Consider the following 21,894-nt stretch of genomic DNA (forward strand, 5'->3'; position numbering starts at 1 on the left):
ACTAAACTAAAATTACTAAATAGAGGGCATCAGACATTGCCTCTGTTTCAGATCACCAAAACATTCAATTTAAAATGGAATTAGGCGGCAAACCCATTTAGGAATATTGCAATTCCAGTTTGACCAATAGGGAATACTCCTTCTGACGAAAATGATGTATTTTTTATGAAATATCTTTGAAACGTCACATTTTGAAATAACCATTTCAACCGTTTCCTAAAAAAATCATTTTAAGCACCTAAAAATGTAAAATAAAAATGGGTATTTAAAATTTAAAGCGTTTCATTTCGATTGCACAAGTTGGCAACATCGACTGAAATATGCCTTGATAATAAAGGACAACAAATACATTATCTTGATGAGATAGACAAAGAAGGTTGTCTATGAAGTCTGGAACGAACGAGTCGTAAAATTTTATGGGATTTTTATGGCCGGTTGCAGTTGAAGCTCGCCATTAAGTACGCGCCTGTAAATCAACATCTGTTATTTTATAAACAAGCTGATCGGACATTGTTCTTTTCATTGTCTAGTAGGCGCTGTTGCCAAATCGTAAACTCGAAACCAAGTAGAGTCCGACCGAACTTTCGTTTTCGGTTTCGGCCTAGTTTCCGCCAAAAAAGCAGGTTTCGGCTCAGTTTCGTTTTCGGCCAAAATCCAGCCGAAACTACAGCCGTAACCGAAACTGAGTTCGGTGCAGCTGCGCTGCTAAGGGTTATCCATAGAATTGTTACTCTTTCGTTATTCATCGCGTATGCGCTCATTGTAATTGTCCTCGCTGGATGATATCGAATCATTTGCGTGACTGGTCTTGGCGCAGCGAACTTTCCATTAGTGCTGTTTGCTGTTAAATTTCGGTACGGCTATCATGACCTATAAATCACAACAGTATCTCAAAACGATAGAAGAAGACGAAGACAAAAGTCTTATTTTCTATTGGTTTCATTCACATCATGTATATGAAATAAAATCTACAATATCATTCACGTTGTCGTCAATAGCGGATTTGCAACCTGCTAGGCACTTAGCCCTGTTGAATTTAGTCAAATTATTTTCACCTACTCTGTTTTTGTCACGAACAGCCGCCATATCAGGCCTACTTTTAGCATTAAGGCAAATCCGCCACTGGTTGTCGTTAAATAACGTTGAATAAAGATCTCTATAGCTTTTTTGATCGGCATTCTGAGTTAACTTTGGTTCATTGACAAGATAGTCATCAAAATGAGCAAAATTTAGAAGATATTCTCTTTTCCTAAAGTTGAAAGAATATTCTCGTACAATTAAAAATATTGAGAAAAAATATTTCTGTTTGCATTCTTCATTTCATGTTTTCCACTAGTGTGTGTTATTCGAAGTTTAATGAAATTGGAAAGATATGGAAGGAATTACTCATTTCATTTCGACATTTTTTTAAAACCACAAATTATTCACTGGATTCAAAAAATAATTATATGTATTTATATTGATTATCAGTTTTAAGATCAGATTATCGAGATTATTATTATGTATATAAGTGAAAAATAATGACTGATTATGATGAATTTTCTTCCACGAAAACATGGCATTATTGAAGTTTCGGTTTCGGTTTCGTTTTCGGCCGAAACTGAGACCGTAGCCGAAATTCGGTTTCGGTTTCGGCCGTAAAAACTAGTTTCGGTCGGACCCTGAAACCAAGTGATTTAAATTTCCAAACCCCATATTTGAAGAATGATTTTGAATAGTTTCCGAGATTCCGAGGTGCATTTGAAAAATTCATGAATGAAACTCATAATTATTCAGTTTCAATAAACAAATTAATTCAGATGCATAACATCCGCAGATAATTCAATCAACGAATGTTACGATCTAAATCGAACTAACAAACTACCATCGCTCGAAGTATTACCAGAAATTTCATTTCGCCGACAAAGAGTAGATGCTGACCATGGTTTCGGCTTTATTTGACCTCGTCAGAGCAACAAAACTCATTCGTCAGCGAAATGCTATGAATTGCCGGCTCCTTTTATTCCATATCAGTAGCGGGTATTGTGTATAAATACATCGTACCGACATCTGACAGAGAAACGGGAACCAACCCAATTCAATTTCCTAACTCTCAGAGCGAAGATAGCAGTATGCATCCATATGCTTTATTCCCATATTGCAGATATCGTATATTACGATAATTAAGCAAGGGAAAAAGCGCGGAAAGGTTCGGATCATGACAGTAACCGATCTGTCGCGTACATGGAAACTAAGAAATGGATCACGCCTTCATAGTAAGGCAGGTAAATAATAATCAAATTAATTCAGATGCATAACATCCGCAGATAATGAAATCAACGAATGTTACGATCTAAATCGAACTAACAAACTACCATCGCTCGAAGTATGACCAGAATTTTCATTTCGTCGACAAAGAGTAGATGCTGACCATGGTTTCGGTCTTATTTGACCTCGTCACATTCTTATTTTACATGTCCACGGCAGATCGGTAACTGCCATGATCCGAACCTTTCCGCGCTTTTTCCCTTGCTTAATTATCGCAATATACGATGTCTGCAATATGGGAATAAAGCATATGGATGCATACTGCTATCTTCGCTCTGAGAGTTAGGAAATTGAATTGGGTTGGTTCCCGTTTCTCTGTCAGATGTCGGTACGATGTATTTATACATCATACCCGCTACTGATATGGAATAAAAGGAGCCGGCAATTCATAGCATTTCGTTGACGAATGAGTTTTGTTGCTCTGACGAGGTCAAATAAGACCGAAACCATGGTCAGCATCTACTCTTTGTCGACGAAATGAAAATTCTGGTCATACTTCGAGCGATGGTAGTTTGTTAGTTCGATTCAGATCGTAACATTCGTTGATTTCATTATCTGCGGATGTTATGCATCTGAATTAATTCGTTTATTATTTACCTGCCTTACTGTGAAGGCGTGATCCATTTCTTATTCAGTTTAAACTTGCATATGCAGTAAGAACCAAAATTGAGGGGAATTCCCCATTGGGAGGTTTGAAAACTATTAATCCCTAATTTGGAACACTACATCCTATGAAGATGTAGATAGCCAATCCAATTGGTCAAGCCAATGTGTACCATGAAAACTGCCAACTAAGGAATTAATCCGATTATAGAAACGTATCCAGGTGTAACCCCAATTTAGAGACACTTCCTAAAGAAGTTTAGAAAAATTTCAACCAAGCAAAGTCGTCAGGTGACTGGGAAAACTAAAGCCAAATCTTCGCCTTGTATAACAAGGAAGTTAGAAGGGTCAAAAGAGAGTTATGGAAACATTTCTGCAGCATCTCCAAGATGTTGCTTGTGGGACCAGTCTCCATAAACTTCTCTCCATGGCGTGGTTCACGACGCTGGGGTCTGTCAATATACCAGACGGGTCTTATACAGTCTGTGGTGCAGAAACCCTTTAGGTTATGGCTGACTCCCACTTCCCGATTACGCAGATACAGAGGACAAACCAGTTATAGCAAGTCACCCAGCAACAAACTCATCACTGCAAGCGCGGTGAGAAGGGTGGTCTTATCCTTTCTTCCATATAATAAAGCGCCAGATGACGATTAAATCTTTCCGGCTCTGCTTCAAAAGGTTCTTTATTCAATTTAACTGAGGGAAGGTCAAAGTCGTGCACATTCTCCCAAGGTGTGTAAAACCGACTCGCAGCCTAAATCATTCCGACCGATAAGTCTTATATCGTTTGAGCTGAAAACCCTGCAGAAGGTAATGGATGAGCACATCATAGTGGTGATTCTGCGCAATCATTCCCTGCATGCTCAACAATATGTAGATATACCAGAAATGCAAATCTACTAATCTTGCTTCAACATCCTTGTGTGTAGGATCTACGGCTCACTCAATTCGAGAGGGACGATAGACCTATGTTGCTGCCTTTCTATATATTGAAGGCGCCTTTAACGTTGCCCCCACTTAGTTCTTGGTGAAGCCTGCCATAGTTAGGGGCGTCCGTCTTACCATAACGAACTGGATTAGCACAATGCTGAGCTCAAGTAATATTATAACCACGCTTTGTGGTGTCTTTGGTTTCTCCTGGTCTATAATCTAATTGTTATCATCAGCTATAGTTGTCTTGCTGAAGAGCAGTGACGATGCAATAACAATCACAGCTGTCTTTCAGGAAAAACTAATCATTATTCAATATTGGTGCAACGCGACGGTTAGACCTGTCTTTAGAATATTAGAATTTATGGAAATACTTGAGGAATTGTGCCGAAGAAGCTAAGCTGGCTCTATGTCTAATCTTTGCTTATAGCAGTATTGCCCAGTGGTCCTGCACAGAGCGCCAACAAATCAGAAACAAAAAGACCTTTCCAGTCATCAACTAACCTAACCTAACCTAACAAAAGAATATATCAAAAATTTCCGGAAGTTCGATTTCCCCACGAAGCCGTTACATTCAATTCAGCTGAATTCTTATTAGGCTAGATTGTGAGTCAAGATAACGTACGCATGAGTTACAATACTATTATAGCGAAAGCAAAAGCACAGAAAACACCGGGTGTTTATGGAACTAAAATAGAGTTTCGGGGTTTTCTATCTCAGTTTCTCCTCTATCTTGATCATGATGTTTATGTTCTGTGATCTTGATTTACTTTATGAGAAAAGGGCAGAATAACCTCCTAGACAGTGCTAGGAAATATTCACATTCGGCGCGGCGTACGCGTCTGTTATGTTTATTGTATAATTGTTTATGAGTGGAGGACTGAAAAATGAGCTGAATTTTATCTGAATGTCTAGTTCGGGGTATTCGGAAATACTTTCTGCAAATTAGGATGTATCAGAAAAAAAATGAATGTATTTTAGTACATATATACTAGGGAACTCGGGCTCCGCCTTCGTTCTCTTCGGAGCCTTTCGGGCTCATTTGAAGCGTTTACTACCTCCTATTTTTACCATTTCTATTTTCTATGTTCCAATTCCTTTTAGTATATAGTATATAGACTTACGGCCGTTTTCAATAATCCTATCTATCCATTGTTTCAGTTACTGAAGATAGAAAATGCATGTGATTTCGTTTCTATGATGTATCTGTAGATATATTTTAGAATGGTTACCAACGGTTACTAATCGTCAGTAAGCGAAACGATGGATAGATAGGTTTATTGAAAACGGCCGTAAGCTGTATGGGGAGGTGTAGCCTGCCTTGCCTCCTCTGACGAGCTGCCCTTGTATATTATTGGCCGCAGTTGATTTTTTGGTAAGAAATATTCTTAAAAGTTTATTTATATCCAAACTCACATACATATTTTTTTACAAAAATATTCAACAAACAGAATGTTTTAGAGGTATAAAAATTGATTTAAATTGATGTAGTTTTTCTCTCTCAAATAATAACATACAAATATATACATACGAAAAAGATTTCTCGATAACAATTATACTGACATAAAAATATTAATTACATAAGTAGAATAATCTTACAAATCCACATAACATTAACGGATGTAATCACATTACTGATGTGATAAATTAATTAATTCAATTCAATGAAAAGTATGTTTCAGATTTCATCATCATAACTTGTAACATACCTTTAAGGATTCTTAATTTCATATTTTGAAGGGATTTTACATATAACACTTTTAGAACCACGAATTATTTCTCTTGCTTTCCAGGGGAAGGAATACTCGTTACTGAATTTACTGGGTTGAATACCCATTGTTTAAAACTACTGATACTGCTATTGGTGGAGCTCAGTGAATCATTATCTTGATCAGTTCTTTTTGGTGGTACGGGAGGCCTAATGCCACTAACCGGTAACCCTGACGGTATTCGTGAATTGGTTCGTATAGATGTTACAGTTACATTTTTCGTAACTGCTGGTTTTTGATATTTAGTTGTGTTCACCATTGGTGTTGAATGCACAGAGGATGACATTATTTCGAATAATTCCTTTTCATTGTCTGCGTTCGCACTGCTTTCTTTATGTTCAGGTGTAGTTGGTGGCGTTTTCATTGTAGTCGATATTGGTATACGGGACCTTGTTATGTCAGTTTTAGGGGTTTTCGGAGGTGATTTCTCAAAATTTGATTTCAAAAGTTCTACCTGTGACTGCCTTTTTTCCACATTCTTAATGGAGTTTTCATAACTCGAGGTACTGAATCTCATTTCTGGCAATTTTTTTAACTGTTCTTGAGCAATTTCTTGTATTTTGTGTAATTCTTTCTCAGGATCGATTTTGAACGATGAGGAAGAGCGTTCGCTAATATCTTTCACTTCAAATGTGGTTTTAGTTTCTTTGTTGGGTTCCATATCTTTGATTTCGTAGCTCTTCACGTAACTTTCAGCTTCTAAACTTTTGGAATGCGGCGATGCTTTATTTGTTGATGTTAAGATTTCAATTTCCGATACATTTGGATTTGTGTTTGTTGGTGTTACCTGAATTTCAGTTATGTATGTCAAACTAGAGTGCTTGCTTAAATTTTCCATACTGGATTTCAGATTTCCCATATCGACAGTTTCCGAGTGATTTGTTGAGTTTATAGTTATTGCACGTTTTTGATCAACATTGGAGCTTTCCTCAAAGCTTACCATCTGGTTCATATCACCATTTAGCGTATTGATTGCTTCGGTAATTGTAGCGTTTTTTATCAGGTCGGGGGTGTTGATGGAGATTTTACTCGTTTCCCTTTCCGTTTTCAAAGACTGGTTCAGTGCTGTAGTGTATAACTCACTTTCACTCTGCAGTGAATTCGTGGCCTCTCCAGATGAACCATTCACGGATAATTCCAAACTGTGCATACTTGGTGTTCCATTTTCTGCGTGAACATTGTTGACGGTGACGTTGATTACGCTACTTGAATATTTGGTTGATTCGATCGATTTTGCATCATCAGATTTCGGTCTCTCTAAGCTACCAAAGGAATGACGGCTGACCTTGATGTCGTCTGAGACATTAGTGTCCCCGCGTAGATCATAAGTTCCTTCTTGATTATTCGAATATTTTTCATTGAAGATGAAACTTTCCGTGTCCTTGGTATACTTTGGTGCGGTGTCAGTCAAGGTTTTAGATTCGTCAGTATTATTCATTGCTGTATATAATTCACCTGTTTCAGAGTTCCTCTCAAATTCCGAATGACTTTCTACGTTACTCCTCATGCTGCTTGATGCGATAAATTCTGAATTCAAACTTTCTGAAACTTCAGTACCCGCTTCAGCGAACATTTCTTTCTCAATATCTGTCTCGCACATTTCAGGTGGAAGAAGTTTTTCACTGTCCTTTGTTGGTATCTGCTGTCTCTTATGTAATTTTACTTTATCCATTTTAGTTTTCTCCGGTGTTATTTCTATTGATTCTATGTTCGAATTCACATTCACCGTTGTTATTTCATTATTATTTGATGTTTCCCTATTCTTCATTTCTATAGTTTCAAGTTCTGAAATATCTTCTGGTGGTGTTTCCGACATAATCATATCATCAATATTAATCGAATTCGCCACAATTTCAATTATCGAATCAGTATTGTTGGAGTTTTCCAGTGGAAAATCTGGCTTTTCATTCGAATTTTCTGCGAGAATAGTTCTGGAAATCGTACGTGTTGGTTCAATATCTATTTTTTCATGTTCTGTCCCGCTTGAATGACTTTCTGTTGAAACTGATACGAAATTTCTTGGGCTCACGGTTCCAAATTCGTACTTTGGTTTATATGTTTCAATTTTGTATATCGAAGATGTGATACCCGGTTCATTCTTCCCAACTGGCCTTTGATCAATTTCTTCTAGTTCTTTTGGCCAAATTTCGTTCTGGATGTTCGTTTTATTCGTATGATTGATTTTTGGCGTTGTCACATCCGTAGATTTTTGCCTCACTCTTATTGGGTTCACTGGTTGTATAGTTATAGATGTTTCAGTTTCTGTAGGCCACAGTTGATTCTTGGGTTTTTCACTCAAGTTCAATTTTTCTTGATCATTTTGTTGAATTATGTTTTGATGCAGGTCATCGTTAGATTCTTTCATTTTAACGTACTCTATCTCTTGTGATTCCTTTTTTATTTCATTGATTTTATTCACTACAGCATTGAATTCTGCACTTTGTTCTGCAAAATTGAAACTCGAATTTGCAGGTGAATGATTGTGGACTGTATCAGGAGAAATGCTTTCCTCCTCTCTGTTCGACCTGAGAATGGCATCTTCCAAGTTACCCCATTCGGTTGATTTCTTCAGTCTGTTCCTCTGAAAAGTATTCAATCCATCAAGAATTAACGACAGTCTCGGCTCTTTGTTGAGCATTACTTGCCCAAAGAAATCCTCGTCCGAATCTAAGTCAAATCTGTCTTTCCCTCCTTTTGTATTTTTGGTTAAATTTGGAATACCAGAATCCGTTATATCCAAACTTTGCGCCCTTTCAAGTGTTCCTGAGCTGGATATTCTGGTCTTATGTATTCTCGTTAAATCGCCAGTACTAGCAGTTTTCCTGCTTTGTTTTTCATCATTTTCACCTTGATGAATTGTTATATCGCAGGAGTTTAGCTCTATGGTGTTTACTGATGAATGCTTATCAGTCTCTTCTTCTGAATCTTCTTCGAAATTCTTCATTCCGTTATCGTTTGAAGCTCCATTTTCTGCTTGTATTGAATTGTATTCAACATTATGAAGGGAGCACTGGGGACTGACTTCCATGTCCGAGGAGATATCTGTGAGGTTAAAATTTTCATTCGATTTTTTGCTTTTGTCATCAGTAGGGGGTGAAGGAGCTTTTCCTTTGGTTTTCTTGAGTACTTTAGAATCTTCCTCACTGAATATCATGTCCGCTTGACTCTTTCGATTTCTTCTTGCCGCAACAGCAGCATTCAGCATATGACTGGGAATTTCTTGAGGAATACCATTCTCGTCCCGTTTCAAGCCTGATCCGTATGCAGTATCATTTCTATTGAACTGCTCTTTTTCCTGCAGAAATTCATCGGTAGATGGTGAATAAATTGTTTTGGCATCCACTTCATCGATGCTAGTGTGAACTTCTCGCTTTTCAATGTTGGTGTTATTGTCGTTCTGGGAAGTTTCCGCTGATTTAGGACTTCTTTGCAGATCGGTAGGAAATACTTTGATGCCAAATTTCTGGTGCTTATTTTCAGTCTTCTGTACTTCAATCTCCATTTTCATCGGTTCAGCTTTTATTCTCATTTCTGTTTCGGCAGAATTAATTTTTTGCTCAAGCTGGTTCTTCAGTTGTTCTGGATTGAAAATGTTGTTTTGGAGTTTGTTTACTTGATTATGAGTTGGTCGTGGTGATTTGGAATCCTTTCTTTCTAGTGTCGTAGTATTGCTCAATGATTTGGATAGATTGGAGCTATTTGGGTCTGTTAAATTTTCTGTGGACAATCTCGTTTTGCTCATATTCATAACCTGTAAAAAACGACGGATATTAGGTACATTTTTTAGTATATTTTGAAAGGAATCACCTCTTGTAAATGAACATTAGATGAACTCCGGTAAATCGGGTGACTTGGATTACCACTTTTCGATGATGAACCAAATAAAATTCTACCACCTTTTGCCTCCAACCTGATTTCATAGGGACTAGCGAAGCTCAAAATACTAAGTGCATCTTCGTAAACTATATGATCGAAATTGATGGTGACGCTCTTAATTCTGTCTCCTGTAAAAAAGAATGGAATGAGTTAACGAAGATCTCTTGATCGGAGATAAGAATAACAATACAATACAAAATCGGAATTTTCTTATACTACAGAAATAATAAGTATCGGGAGTCCGGGAGACTTTGCTCAGGTAGGAGACTTGAACCACCTCAAATATTTCAATTCAAATTTTGCGCTACCGGCATCGTAAATATAGCTTGCAACATACTCGTAACAAGGCACAACTAGTGGCGGCTTCATTTTGGCCGCCATCAGAACAGTTCGGGAGTTGAGAGGGTTGAACGTGATTTTGTTTTTAGGATGTAGGTAAGAAATTGAATAATTTATGTTTAATTGTTACACTGTCTGAAAAGTTTAATAGGTGCGTGGTGTTATTTAGTTTTATTGCTTTCATTGATTAATATTGTTTCACAAACGATGAGCCTTTTTGATAATAGTTGCAAAAGTTTCAAGAAAACTTCTGTTGAATAGACTAAAAGGGAGACTTGACCCATTCTATAGTCGGGAGACATAATCAGTGGTCCAAGTTTCCCTCACTGAGGTTTGATAATAGTTTGCTTAAAAAAAAATTGAATAATGGAAATAAATATGAAAAAAAATATACATATAGGTTCAAAAAAGTAAAAAACATCTCGGAAATAAGTGAGAGTGACTCTGGAATAGAAAATATGTATTTCATACGCTGATTTATCTGATGATGAAAACCTTTGACGTATAATATCGTTGGTCATTGGAAATTGTTTTCTTTCAATGTTTTTCCTGATAAACAAACTTATGATCAAGTGTCTCTCGCCCCAGGTGATCAATGACTCGTAGATCATCAATATTATCAATTTTTGATTTGATGGTGAATGGATAAATTCAATATCCAAATTTTTTTGTTCGAATAATCTCACACCAGTCTATTACGATTCCCGATAAAATAGTAGAACTCCTACTGGTTCAGATTATTTTAAGGCCAGGTTGTTCAATTCGGGATTAAAGTTGATTAATTTTGATATTTCCGTTCAATTCTGTCAGGTTAATCTAGGATCGACTTAAATCTCGGCTTAATCCTGAACTGAGCAACCGGGCTTAAAAGTAGGATCATTTGCATTGATGTATCGATTCATATTCATATCGATAACGATATACAGGGTGTATTTGAAGGTGAAGCTTTTTTTCAACAGAAAGTAGAACAGGCCAAAATGGAGCGTTTCACCAAAAATCACCTATACAAAACTTTCAAAATGACAAAGTTGAAAAAAAAATTGGGAATTATTACTGAAATAGATCCTATAATACGACCCTAGACCGTTTGTTAGCTGAATTATCGCAAAGTAGTGGGAAAAAACTTATCTTCTGATTCGACCATGTGGTTTCGTTTAGGATATTGGCTCATTCGATATTTACGTGATGAAAATGAAAACTTAGGATTGCCGAATTGTTCTCATTATTTTTTAGTAACTTACAGGATTTTATGAAATGGCTCATTTCGATACCAACTGACAGAAGAGACTTAGGACAAAAGTGTAAAAAATAGAATAATACTTCAAAATCTCACAGTAAAATTCGTCAAAATTATTCACGAATTTATTCAAAATGGGGCATCACAATCTCCTTGTTCGAACATTACAACAATCATCGTAAAAATGGGATGAAATGGGGAAAAATCATAGCACTTTTTCAACATAACTAACATAAGCACTTTCAAGAAACTGCCTCGATTTTCAACATTTTTTTCACCCTAAATTGCACGATACAACAATTATGATTCTCTCAAAAGTGACCTGATGCATCTAATCCGATGAACTTGGCACTGAACCATTAATTGTACAGCCATATATTTATGTTTTGTTTCGTTTTTGCGACGCCGGAGTCACCTTCTACAGTCCGTACTTGAAATTCAATGAAATTTTGTCGAAATTCTAGGGGTTGTATCTCAGCCATCTTGGATATTTTATATATAAAATTTTTGGTAAAACTACTTATTTTGATGAGTTCTACCTTCTGTCAAAAAAAGCGTCACCTTTGAAAACACCCTGTATAATTGGATAATGGATAATATGTTGACATCGCTGCAGTTGATTGTCTTTTGCATGTAACGTGTAGTATGGATGAGTTGATGAGTATATCTCACGCCTACAAGGAAATTAACATGACTGATGCATAGTAATCAAGTGGGTACTCCGGCAAGAAAGGAAGAGGAAATCTGAGTTTTGTAATTATTAACATTCCGTGATGAATTCATATGTTCTTGGCACAATGATGAACTTTCTTCTCAGATTCATTATGAGTTCATTTTGAAGGTATTGAGGAGTTATTCTTTGTTTTTATAATATTTTCCGAGGTATAAGATTCAAGAATTTTTCCTTATCTTAGCTACGAAAAACAGAATATCTATATATTCCAAAAAGCCTCTTGTAGTGATATTTGATTCTTGAAAAAAAAAACGTTCTCACCTGGACTTAATTTTCCAGACTCAGAAGCTGGTCCTCTGTGCAAAATATCCTTGATGTAGATTCCTTCTTTCATGTTTCCGCAGATATTAAAACCTAGCCCAGCGAAATCATGACTCTTCAATGTCACTACTTTCACTTCTTGTTCTTTTAGGGAGGAATCATCCAGAGTCTTCTTTTTTTCCGGTTTCGCCGTGATAGATGATATTCCCGCCCAGTTGTTCCATTTTTGTTTTCCTGCTTTCTCAGGATCACATTTTGTTGGGTCTTGTGACTTTGCAAGAATTGTTGCATCTAGAAAAGAAAAATCAAGTCATGAAACATATTGATACGTAGTGTAACGTCTTTTTCTCGGTGTACTCGAGCGCCAGCTATTCTTTAAGGGAAAATAGCAAACCTACCCTGGTAGCTAGAAGCCGAAGACAAGGTTCCTCGTTGTCTGGGGTGTTAGCGACAACCAGTGAATGTCAAAATCAACGTACACAACTTATATTTGTCGACTCGTACAAGGAAACACAAATGGCACTATTATAAAATTCGTACAGTGAAAGACTCGAGATCAGTGAATTTACAGGGGTAAAACGGACGGAATGAAACAGGATCCGATCTCAAACGTTATATGGGGTTTACGGACGTGTTCGCCAGCCAGAACATAAGAAGACGCACACTTAACGGACAGGCATCGGACTTCAGCCAGGTTGGGGGATGAAATACGACGACACAGAATTACGACGGCTCACCCTTAGGCGCGTTCGGCACTCCCCGGGTATCCACACCAGCAGAGTGCTTCCCTAACCGTAGGGGTGAACACGGGAACGAGCGGGAATATTCTAGGAAGGGTAGCCACCTCAAAGTGCCTTCTGTATCCCCCGGGTATCCACACCAGCGTTATTGACAGTAGTGGTGGAACTCAGACTCGGGTATAGGAGGGGTGTAGACGGAGACTGAAGTTCCAATGATATATAAAAAAACGCGCTTGGTGTGAATCTTTGGGGGTGCACAGCCTTAGAAGCAAGAGAAACCTCGAAACAATCCCAATTTTCTGATTATGAAGCACCTAATGGCTCAAAAATCATTATTTTATGAGAATAAAGCCTAATAATATTCGAAAAGATCTCAGTTATTGTTTCTTAAAAAATTGTTGTTATTATTATAACTATATTTGTCATATTCTTCAAAGGCAGCCTAAGTTCGGAGTTGAGGTAGGTCTTTGACCCATAGACAAAGGAAGGAAAGGCTAACAACTCTCATTGGTCGTTTAAAATGTAGATAGAACTAATTGTTCGAAATAAAGATATAGTAGAAGAGATGAAATATATTCTCGAATATTTATATCGATACTGTTTACATTACTTTACCAGAGACAGTTCTGGGATTGGATTCACAAGACTCTTGATGCTCCAGGACAAAGCAAGAAATTCATAAAAACTTGAGTGTTTCGTAAATCATAGATCGTCAAAATGTAAAGATCTGAAAGTTTTCTTGGGGATTGGATCATCCTAGAATCCTGCAGTTCCTCAGGATCTCAAGAAAACAATAACCAAGATTCTACCGAAATTGGGTACATAGCCTCATTGTGCTGAGGCCAGATTGTCTTAACCCATATTTAGAGGGGCTGCTAGCTTGAGTGTTGTAACTTTCAAGAATAAATAAATAAATAATAACCTAAACTTTGTTCTGTTTTCATTTCAGGTGTATTTTTAGAAAAATCAGAAGTGATAGTTCAAGTTTTCTAGTGTTTTTCAATAAGTTTAACACTTTTCTTGTGATCTTAATGCATTATACATGGTTTTATTCCCAGTAGTGAATACAAGTTTTATTCATTTATTATCAGAATAAAGTGGCAGAAGTGAATATGAGCTTGCTATATTTTTATTTCATCAGGTTCTTATTTAGGTTTACGTGAAGGAATAAGCATTAATTCTTAGCACCTATTATCACAATCGATCAATAGGATGGCATCATTAAAATTTCAGTTTTCATGCTGCATTGTGCAAACAAAAATTACACGGGGTCAAGACAATCACTTTTTTCGATCTCCAAGTACAATTTCAGTTCATTCCAATTGTATCTATTTCAATACAAATAGTAGAATTTGTGGGGACCATTTTAGTCTAAAACATTTTTCTACCTTTAGCTCTACCGGATTTTTCAAATTTTACACTGATTTCAAATCGGGACAATTTGAGTTTTGAAATTGATTTCGAAGTTGGAGGTTCGAAATTATCTATAGTGCTTGGAGAAGATTAGATTTTCCAAATTTAGACAATAATAGTTAGCCGAGAACTAGTTCACTTAGGTTCAAATTCTCCAAGTATAGTGACTTATTCCTCTTTTGTGAAAATAGGTCAGAGATAAAATTGATATCAAGCGTAGGAATCAGTTCATAAAGAGAAAAATATTAGTTTGATATGAGTAAACATGAGTAAGAGCAGCTGTCTAGATTGAAAAAAAAATTGAAAAGTCCAAACATAGGAAATTGAAAAGAAGATAAGTTATTCTAATTTTTTTTTACAACTTAAGCAACCATGCAATTAGCAGTATAATGGGGTTCAATTTATATCTCCTCATTCCAGAAATGCTAGACTAAAAAAAACATGGGGACACCCGAAGCTGAAGTTTTTGCATTAGCTTTATATGAACTATTTTTTCTCTCTGTTCCAGGTTATGCATGTAAATCAGATGGCTTATGCAGGAGTTCTGTCAATGAATCGAAGAATCCAATGCATTATGTGTAGTCTTCAAACTGGATGTTCTTTTCTTCAATAATTTGGTTATACAATAGAATATTTGATCTGACATTATTACTAAATTATTTCATTATCTTTTGTTAAAAAAATCGATATGTATTATAATCATAGACTATGATTACAATGCAACCTATGAAACTATTGCATTAACTGTAGGTACTGTTTCCTTTGGAATGAAATCGACCGACTTTTTGTTGGCAGTGTATCATCGAAAGGACTTAGTATTTTGTTAATGTTAGTTATTATATATTGTGTATTTTTTTTCTCTCGGCCTTCCGATTATGCACGATGTATATCTAGAGTCGTATTAGAATCTACATACAACTTGACAATTTTTTATATCTTAGGTGAAACGGTATATTCTGACCAGTTCTACTTCCTCAGAAGAAAAACCCCTTTAAAAACACACTGTATACAGCAATAAACCTACAAATATTTTAGGCATCAGAAAAGTTATCTGTCGGTGAAGATCACGACCTATCCTTCCCTAAATTATAATAGCACTTCTGTTTGCTCATTTATGAAATTGATATCTTTGATCTTTGATGTTGAAAAAAAGTTCGAACTTGGCAGGTGACCTGTGGCCCTCAGCCTCAATTATATCTACAAAAAGGTGTTTTTTTGGAAAACCTTGTCCTTGTACCAGCCAAAAACAAGAAGTATTCAAAGTGGAATCCTGTGCAGGCTCAAATGATTAATCGAAAATCGAACAACGTGGTACGTTTCACTCAAGGGCGTTCAGATCTTTATGAATTCCACAAGAGGAACGTATCAAGCGAAATAAATACCTGATACCCAACACTCAAGCAATCAAGGTTACATTTTGAAAAGTTCAAATGCATTCGTAAAGAATAAATTTTTTCCCTGGTTTTTACTGAGTTTCGATGTATAAATAATAGAATTCCGAGGTTAGTAGGTACTTGTTCTCATTTGGATGGAACTTTGTAAAATACAAAAAAGCTTTCAATTATATTAGCAACTGCGTTTCGCAAGTTGTTAGGTTGTAATGAATATTGAACAGATCTGATAAAATAATACAGTAAATTATAGTGTAGTGGTTTAGATAAGTTTAGGTAGGAATCGGTTGGTATATTCCCAGAATGAATATAGCAATCCTGAAATGGTAGAAAAACTGCAGAAATTACCATGAGAGATAAGGCGACATTTCCAATGGACCCAAACTGAATCATTCAAATTTGTTTTCAATATACAGGGTGTCCCGTAAAGACCACGTCAAACGAAAACGAAAAGTAGATTAGAATGTGCTCTATCTGATGTGAAAAAATTGTTCGTATGAAAGTGTCACAGTTTTCGAGATATTTGATGTTTTATGAAAATGTTGAATTTTTTCGCTTAAAATGCTTTCTCTCTTGTGGAAGCTACAATTTAATACTTTTCGTATCAGTTTTTTTTCCGTAAATTTTGCTGAATGATTACTTCAATTCATGCAATGAAAAATAACACAAAATATTATACAGGGATTCTGAAAAAAAAAAATTGAAATTCATTTTCTGAAGAAAGTGTTTTTTTGTGCTGAATTCTATCTGACGTGGTATAAAAAAAAGACACTAGATCTTTTCTGCACATTACGTTGAAAAGTTGCCCATTTTGTGAGGATTCCGAAAAGGTAAAATATAGGTGATAACCTTCTTCACGAAAAAAGATATTTGAATGTTTATCGAAAATGGAACAGATTTGTGAAAAACTGATTTTGTCACCCTTTCTACAAATTCTTTCATTTTGCAGATTCTGATGTATCATATTGAATAATTCTCTTGAAAAATGTCAGTTAGTCCTTAAATTACTCATAAAATGAAATTATTCATTAATTGCAATGATATAATGTAATAACGCACAGGACCTTCAACATCAACAAATCTATTGTGAAGAAACCTTATAAAAATATCAATAATAAAAATTCAGGATTATTATTAGAGCAAATGCTCAAAATAACCACCCCCTTCACTAATACATGCCCTGCATCTATTGAGAAATAACATTTTCAAACCATACAAACTTCTCCCGCTATTTTGGCTGCTGAAATACGAATGCGGTCCCTAACTTGTGCTTCATCTTTTATGGGATTCGAATAAATTTAATTTTTTAAAAAACCCCAGTAAAAACACTCCAGAGGATTTAAGTCTGGTGAACGGGGAGGATATGTTTGGTGTAAATATTCCCTAACATGACGAGTGTAGTGTGCTGGGCACCCGTCGTGTTGAAACCATAGATTATGTCGCATTTCCAGTGGTATATCTCCTAAGAGTAAGGGTACACTGTTCCTTAGAAAATTCAAATAGTTGGTGCTGTTTAATGATTGCAGCAATTCTGTCGGACCGAATATTTTTTCATCGTATATTCCAGTCCATAAATTCACCGTAAAGTGGTTTGAAAAGGGCATTTCTCAATAGAGGCAGGGCATGTATTAGCGAAGGGGGGGGCCATTTTGAGCATTTACTCTCATAAGAATTCTGAATTTCTATTATTGATATTTTTATAAAGTTTCTTCACAATAGATTTGTTGATGTTGAAGGTCTTGTGCGTTATTATATTATATCATTGCAATTAATGAATAATTTCATTTTATAAGTAATTTAAGGACTAACTGACATTTTTCAAGAGAATTATTCAATATGTTACAGCAGAATCTGCAAAATGAAAGAATTTGTAGAAAGGGCGACAAAATCAGTTTTTCACAAATTTGCTCCATTTTCGATAAACATTCAAATATCTTTTTTCGTGAAGAAGGTTATCACCTATATTTTACCTTTTCGGAATCCTTACAAAATGGGCAACTTTTCAACGTAATGTGCAGAAAAGATCTAGTGTCTTTTTTTTATACCACGTCAGATAGAATTCAGCACAAAAAAACACTTCCTTCAGAACATGAATTTTAATTTTTTTTTTCAGAATCCCTGCATAATATTTTGTGGTATTTTTTATTGGATGAATTGAAGTAATCATTCAACAAAATTTACGGAAAAAAACTGATTCGAAAAGTATTAAATTGTAGCTTCCGCAAGAGAGAAAGCATTTTAAGCGAAAAAATTCAACATTTTCATAAAACATCAAATAACTCAAAAACTGTGAGACTTTTATATGAACGATTTTTTCATATCAGGTAGAGCACATTCTGATCTACTTTCCTTTTTCGTTTGACGTGGTCTTTACGGGACACCCTGTATTTTCAATATCGTGATTGCTATTTGAATTATGGACTATCTAAGTACTGCAAAAATGCTTTTGGTGGGTAAATTATTCATGGTATTAAAGAATTTTCATATTGTTCTTTTTTTTTGAAAGGTTGAATCCATAAGATGTAAGAACCCACTCCCTAGGTTTGGGGGTCAGAGGATGTGCACAAGATCAAAACACCCTAAAATTATTGATTCTGCGAGGAGAAATTTTTTCACTTCTAATTTTAACCTACGAAAATTCAGTTTTCTTGCATTATTGGCTAGCATGTTAAATAGTTTAGGGCCAAAATACAATAGAGATCTTTGAGATAAATCTTTCCTAAAAAACGGTAGTTTAATGAACTGATTTGTGGCAGACCTTATTGTCTCTGATGTTGTAGGTACAAGAAAATTTATTAGCCTTGAAAAACATCCAAATTAGACAATGGTAAGCATGAAGTATTCGAAAACATAAAATTTCAGTCACATTATAGAACGCTTCTGTGGAAAACAATTTGCCTTTTTTATACATTATTTTTAATAGAGTGTTTTGGAAAGTTTCCAGAAGAATCATTATATTATTGTATGTATCACCCACCCCATGCCACAATACAATTAATATCTCAAAATTGATTCTGCAAGTGCACTGTAATAGTTATTTAATCAACTAGGTTATTAATGAAAGCGTTTAATGTTTGAGATCATTAATGTTCGAGATCATTAATCGCTTAATTAATAAACGAGTTGATTACAAGATTTTTCCGTCGACCACATTTTGAATTGAATATGAATTCTTGATTGCAAAAATTTCCTATCGATACTTGATCAAAATTGACACCTTATAAATTTCCCATAGAGGGCATATTCGATTTATTGATAACTCTCTAACCATCATAATTTTTCTGCAACCTCCACAATTCATCTCTTCTCAATTCACCCACTAGGTTCTACGAAAATCAATGCGACATACAAATAAAATAATTATTTGGGAAGCTGCTGAATACTTTTATGTTCGATTACCCATGAGAATAATGCATTAATAGGAAATCAACCAATAAAAGGGTTCATTACCAGCTAATTTCGTGTACGTTAAACAGTGCTATTATGAAGAGGTCAGCTGAAAAGTAATTCAAGGCATCTAAAAATGAGTATTTCTCCCAGTATAGGTACATAAAATTTGTTCATGAGTGTTCTTATTCTCGGAGTTACATGTAGTATGTGTTCAGTCCATTTGAGATGCTGATCAACAGCTACATCTTGATATTTATAAGAAGTGACTTTAATGATAGAAGGGCAGTTGCACAGTGCATAGTCATTGAAGCTTGAACTATGTACTGTAAGGGTGACAATGGTGAAATCTAGGTTGGTTTTCGATATTAGAAGAAACGTAATGAATTTTGTTATGTTAAGACTCAACAAGTTATTATTCAAAAACATCTGTATCATCTGCATATTTATTTCTGCGATTCGGAATAATGCTTCTTCCTAACTTTTTCCGAAGAACGTATACGCAATATCATCAGCGTAGCAGACAATGTCTCCCGAAAAGCTACTGATACGTGAAATGCTGTTAGAAATATACTAGAAAAAGAATAGGTCCCAGAACTGTAGTCTGCGGAACACCCAAATCAACTGTGGAATATGAGCTGAATTTATCTCCAATTTCAACCTGCTGAGTTCTGCCAGTCAAAGTAATCCCTGATGAAATCATCACCTATGCCACGAACCCCATAGTTGAATAATTTGTCACATTCATTCATTCATTGCTGTATCCCGTTACCGGGAATAAATTTACAAAAAGGCAAAAAAACGGCGCGAACAGACTTATAATTTCTTAGGGCTAATTGCGACTGTGTGCCCTCCTGTGACTGAAGAGACCTAACCGCGATCTACAGATCCTTCCACACTCCGGGCATGAATAGTCACCTACCAGATCTGGCCGCTGCCTCCATTATAACTGTGTACCAAAGACCTCCACTGTGACCTGCCTTACGCTAGTTGTTCCCAGTTATGATTGGCATTAACTGATTTTAGGGATTGATGTAGTATATCCTGAAACCGCTTATACTGCCCTCCTGGTTTCCGGGCTCCCTCTGTCAATTCGCCATACAGAGCTATTTTGGGGAGTCTTGTGTCTTGCATCCTCAGAATGTGTCCGCTCCATCTGAGTCGGGCCCTCGTTACTTGATTCTCAATTGTTGCACAACTCGCGCGTTGCAAGACCATCTGATGTGCATTATTTGTCTTAGATGACGCTGTTGACGATTGTTCAACCTGTTTAATATGTAGTCTGTAGGGCGTCCAGCTTTCGCTTCCGTAAAGAAGCATTGGGAGGACCACTGCTTTGTAAACAGCTGTCTTGGTCTTCAGATTGAGGTCGTGATTTTGAAACACTCTGTCCTTTAGCTTCCAGAATGCCCGTGATGCCGAATTGATACGGTTGTGTATTTCCGTGTCTAGGTTAGCCCCAGTATTTATGAAGCTTCCCAAGTATTTGAACTGCTCGACCTGTTCTAGAGTTCCATTCTCCAGGCTGATATCTGTTTGAAGGCTTTCTGGCGGACTTACCAGGATTTTGGTTTTGTCGATATTAAGTCTAAGGCCCAACATTATCTGCAGATCCTTTGAGCTGCTAGCGATAAGTGCGCAGTCGTCTGCATATTGAAGTTCCGTGATAAGCTTTGTACAGCTTTTTGCTCTGAGGCGCTTCAAGTTAAATAAGCCTCCATCAAACCTGAATCTTATTCCAACACCCCTTTCAGGTATACTCATGTCAGCACTTATCGAGACAGCTATGGCGATAATACTGAACAGTAAAGGCGCTAACACGCAGCCTTGTTTTATTCCAGAGTTGGTTAAGAAATGGTCGGTTGTAAAGCCATTATGCTGTATTCTAGGGGTGTTATTGGTATGGAGGCTTTTACACACTGCTCAGAATTTTTCGGGCACTCCAAGAGGTCCCATGATTTTCCATAGCGCTCTCCGATTCACCGAGTCGAAGGCCTTTTTGTCACATAAAATACTGTGAAACATAGTATTGAAAGCCCGTGCTAGATCGACAAACACCTTTAAACATTTCAGCGATTCATTTGTAGCTCCAACAATCCCCTCCACAAAATGAACAACAGCTGTTTCAGTACTTGAATTCTTAAAGAAACTGTAGGTATTTTTTAGCTTTATTCGGTTTTTGTCGAAGAAAGAAATCAATCTCGTTTTTAGAGACTTCCCGAAGGTTATTCGTGAGGGATGTAGGCCGATAGTTCTTCAAGTTTAAATAAACTTCCTCTTTCTACGCTACATTGATCGATGGTACTCCTCGTATTTAGGACCGTGGACCGTTTCATAAATCTTTTTTATATTTATTAAAAAGTTAGAGTACCGATTACTAGTGTACAGAGTTTTTTTTTTCATAACTTCTAGGGTTCGGTCGAAACTCGATTTTTTTCAATTTTTATATCGTCTTTTTTGGACCAGCATCGGGCCCCGTGTCTTTATGAAGCTTGATGATAAGCAGAGCTAGAAGGTTCGAACTCAGTGATTTGGTGCAAATTTGAATGAATCCACTCACCTTTGAATCCTGGATTATCGAAGGCATACTCTGCTTTCCCCTTTTCCGGATCCGTCTCAAGGATGAGATGTTCTGAAATAAACATGGTCAATTTTATTATTTGTTAATTATAACGACAACGGAAGTGACTTTTTTCAATGAAACCTTCTTATGTTGGTTGAATTGTCGAATTTGATGCATTATATGATAATACATATATAAGACCTTGGTGAGGTTTACGAATTTCTTTCACAACGAATAATAACGAAATATTCATGTTGTGTTAATACACGGAAATGGAAAATTCTGCTAATTACATAGGTTTGACCAAAGTCTCTACTTTGAATCATTCCTTCGAGTTTCAAAT

The 21,894-nt window shown here is 36.2% G+C and overlaps 1 protein-coding gene across 2 annotated transcripts in view; it reads right to left on the reverse strand.

Annotated features, from left to right (window-relative positions):
* Window positions 1-5,225: 5,225 nt before the first annotated feature.
* LOC123309656 overlaps window positions 5,226-21,894 on the reverse strand; it is a 73,858-nt gene continuing 57,189 nt past the window's right edge. For both annotated transcript variants that reach the window (XM_044892870.1, XM_044892875.1), the window contains 4 exons: window positions 21,549-21,620; window positions 12,058-12,348; window positions 9,419-9,615; window positions 5,226-9,362 (listed from right to left, as the gene is read on the reverse strand). In XM_044892870.1, coding sequence (XP_044748805.1) covers window positions 5,616-9,362; window positions 9,419-9,615; window positions 12,058-12,348; window positions 21,549-21,620 — 4,307 coding nt within the window. In that variant the 3' untranslated portion in view covers window positions 5,226-5,615. The remainder of the gene's footprint in view (window positions 9,363-9,418; window positions 9,616-12,057; window positions 12,349-21,548; window positions 21,621-21,894) is intronic.

The sequence above is a fragment of the Coccinella septempunctata genome, chromosome 1 (assembly GCF_907165205.1).
Source record: "Coccinella septempunctata chromosome 1, icCocSept1.1, whole genome shotgun sequence".
Taxonomy (NCBI): domain Eukaryota; kingdom Metazoa; phylum Arthropoda; class Insecta; order Coleoptera; family Coccinellidae; genus Coccinella; species Coccinella septempunctata.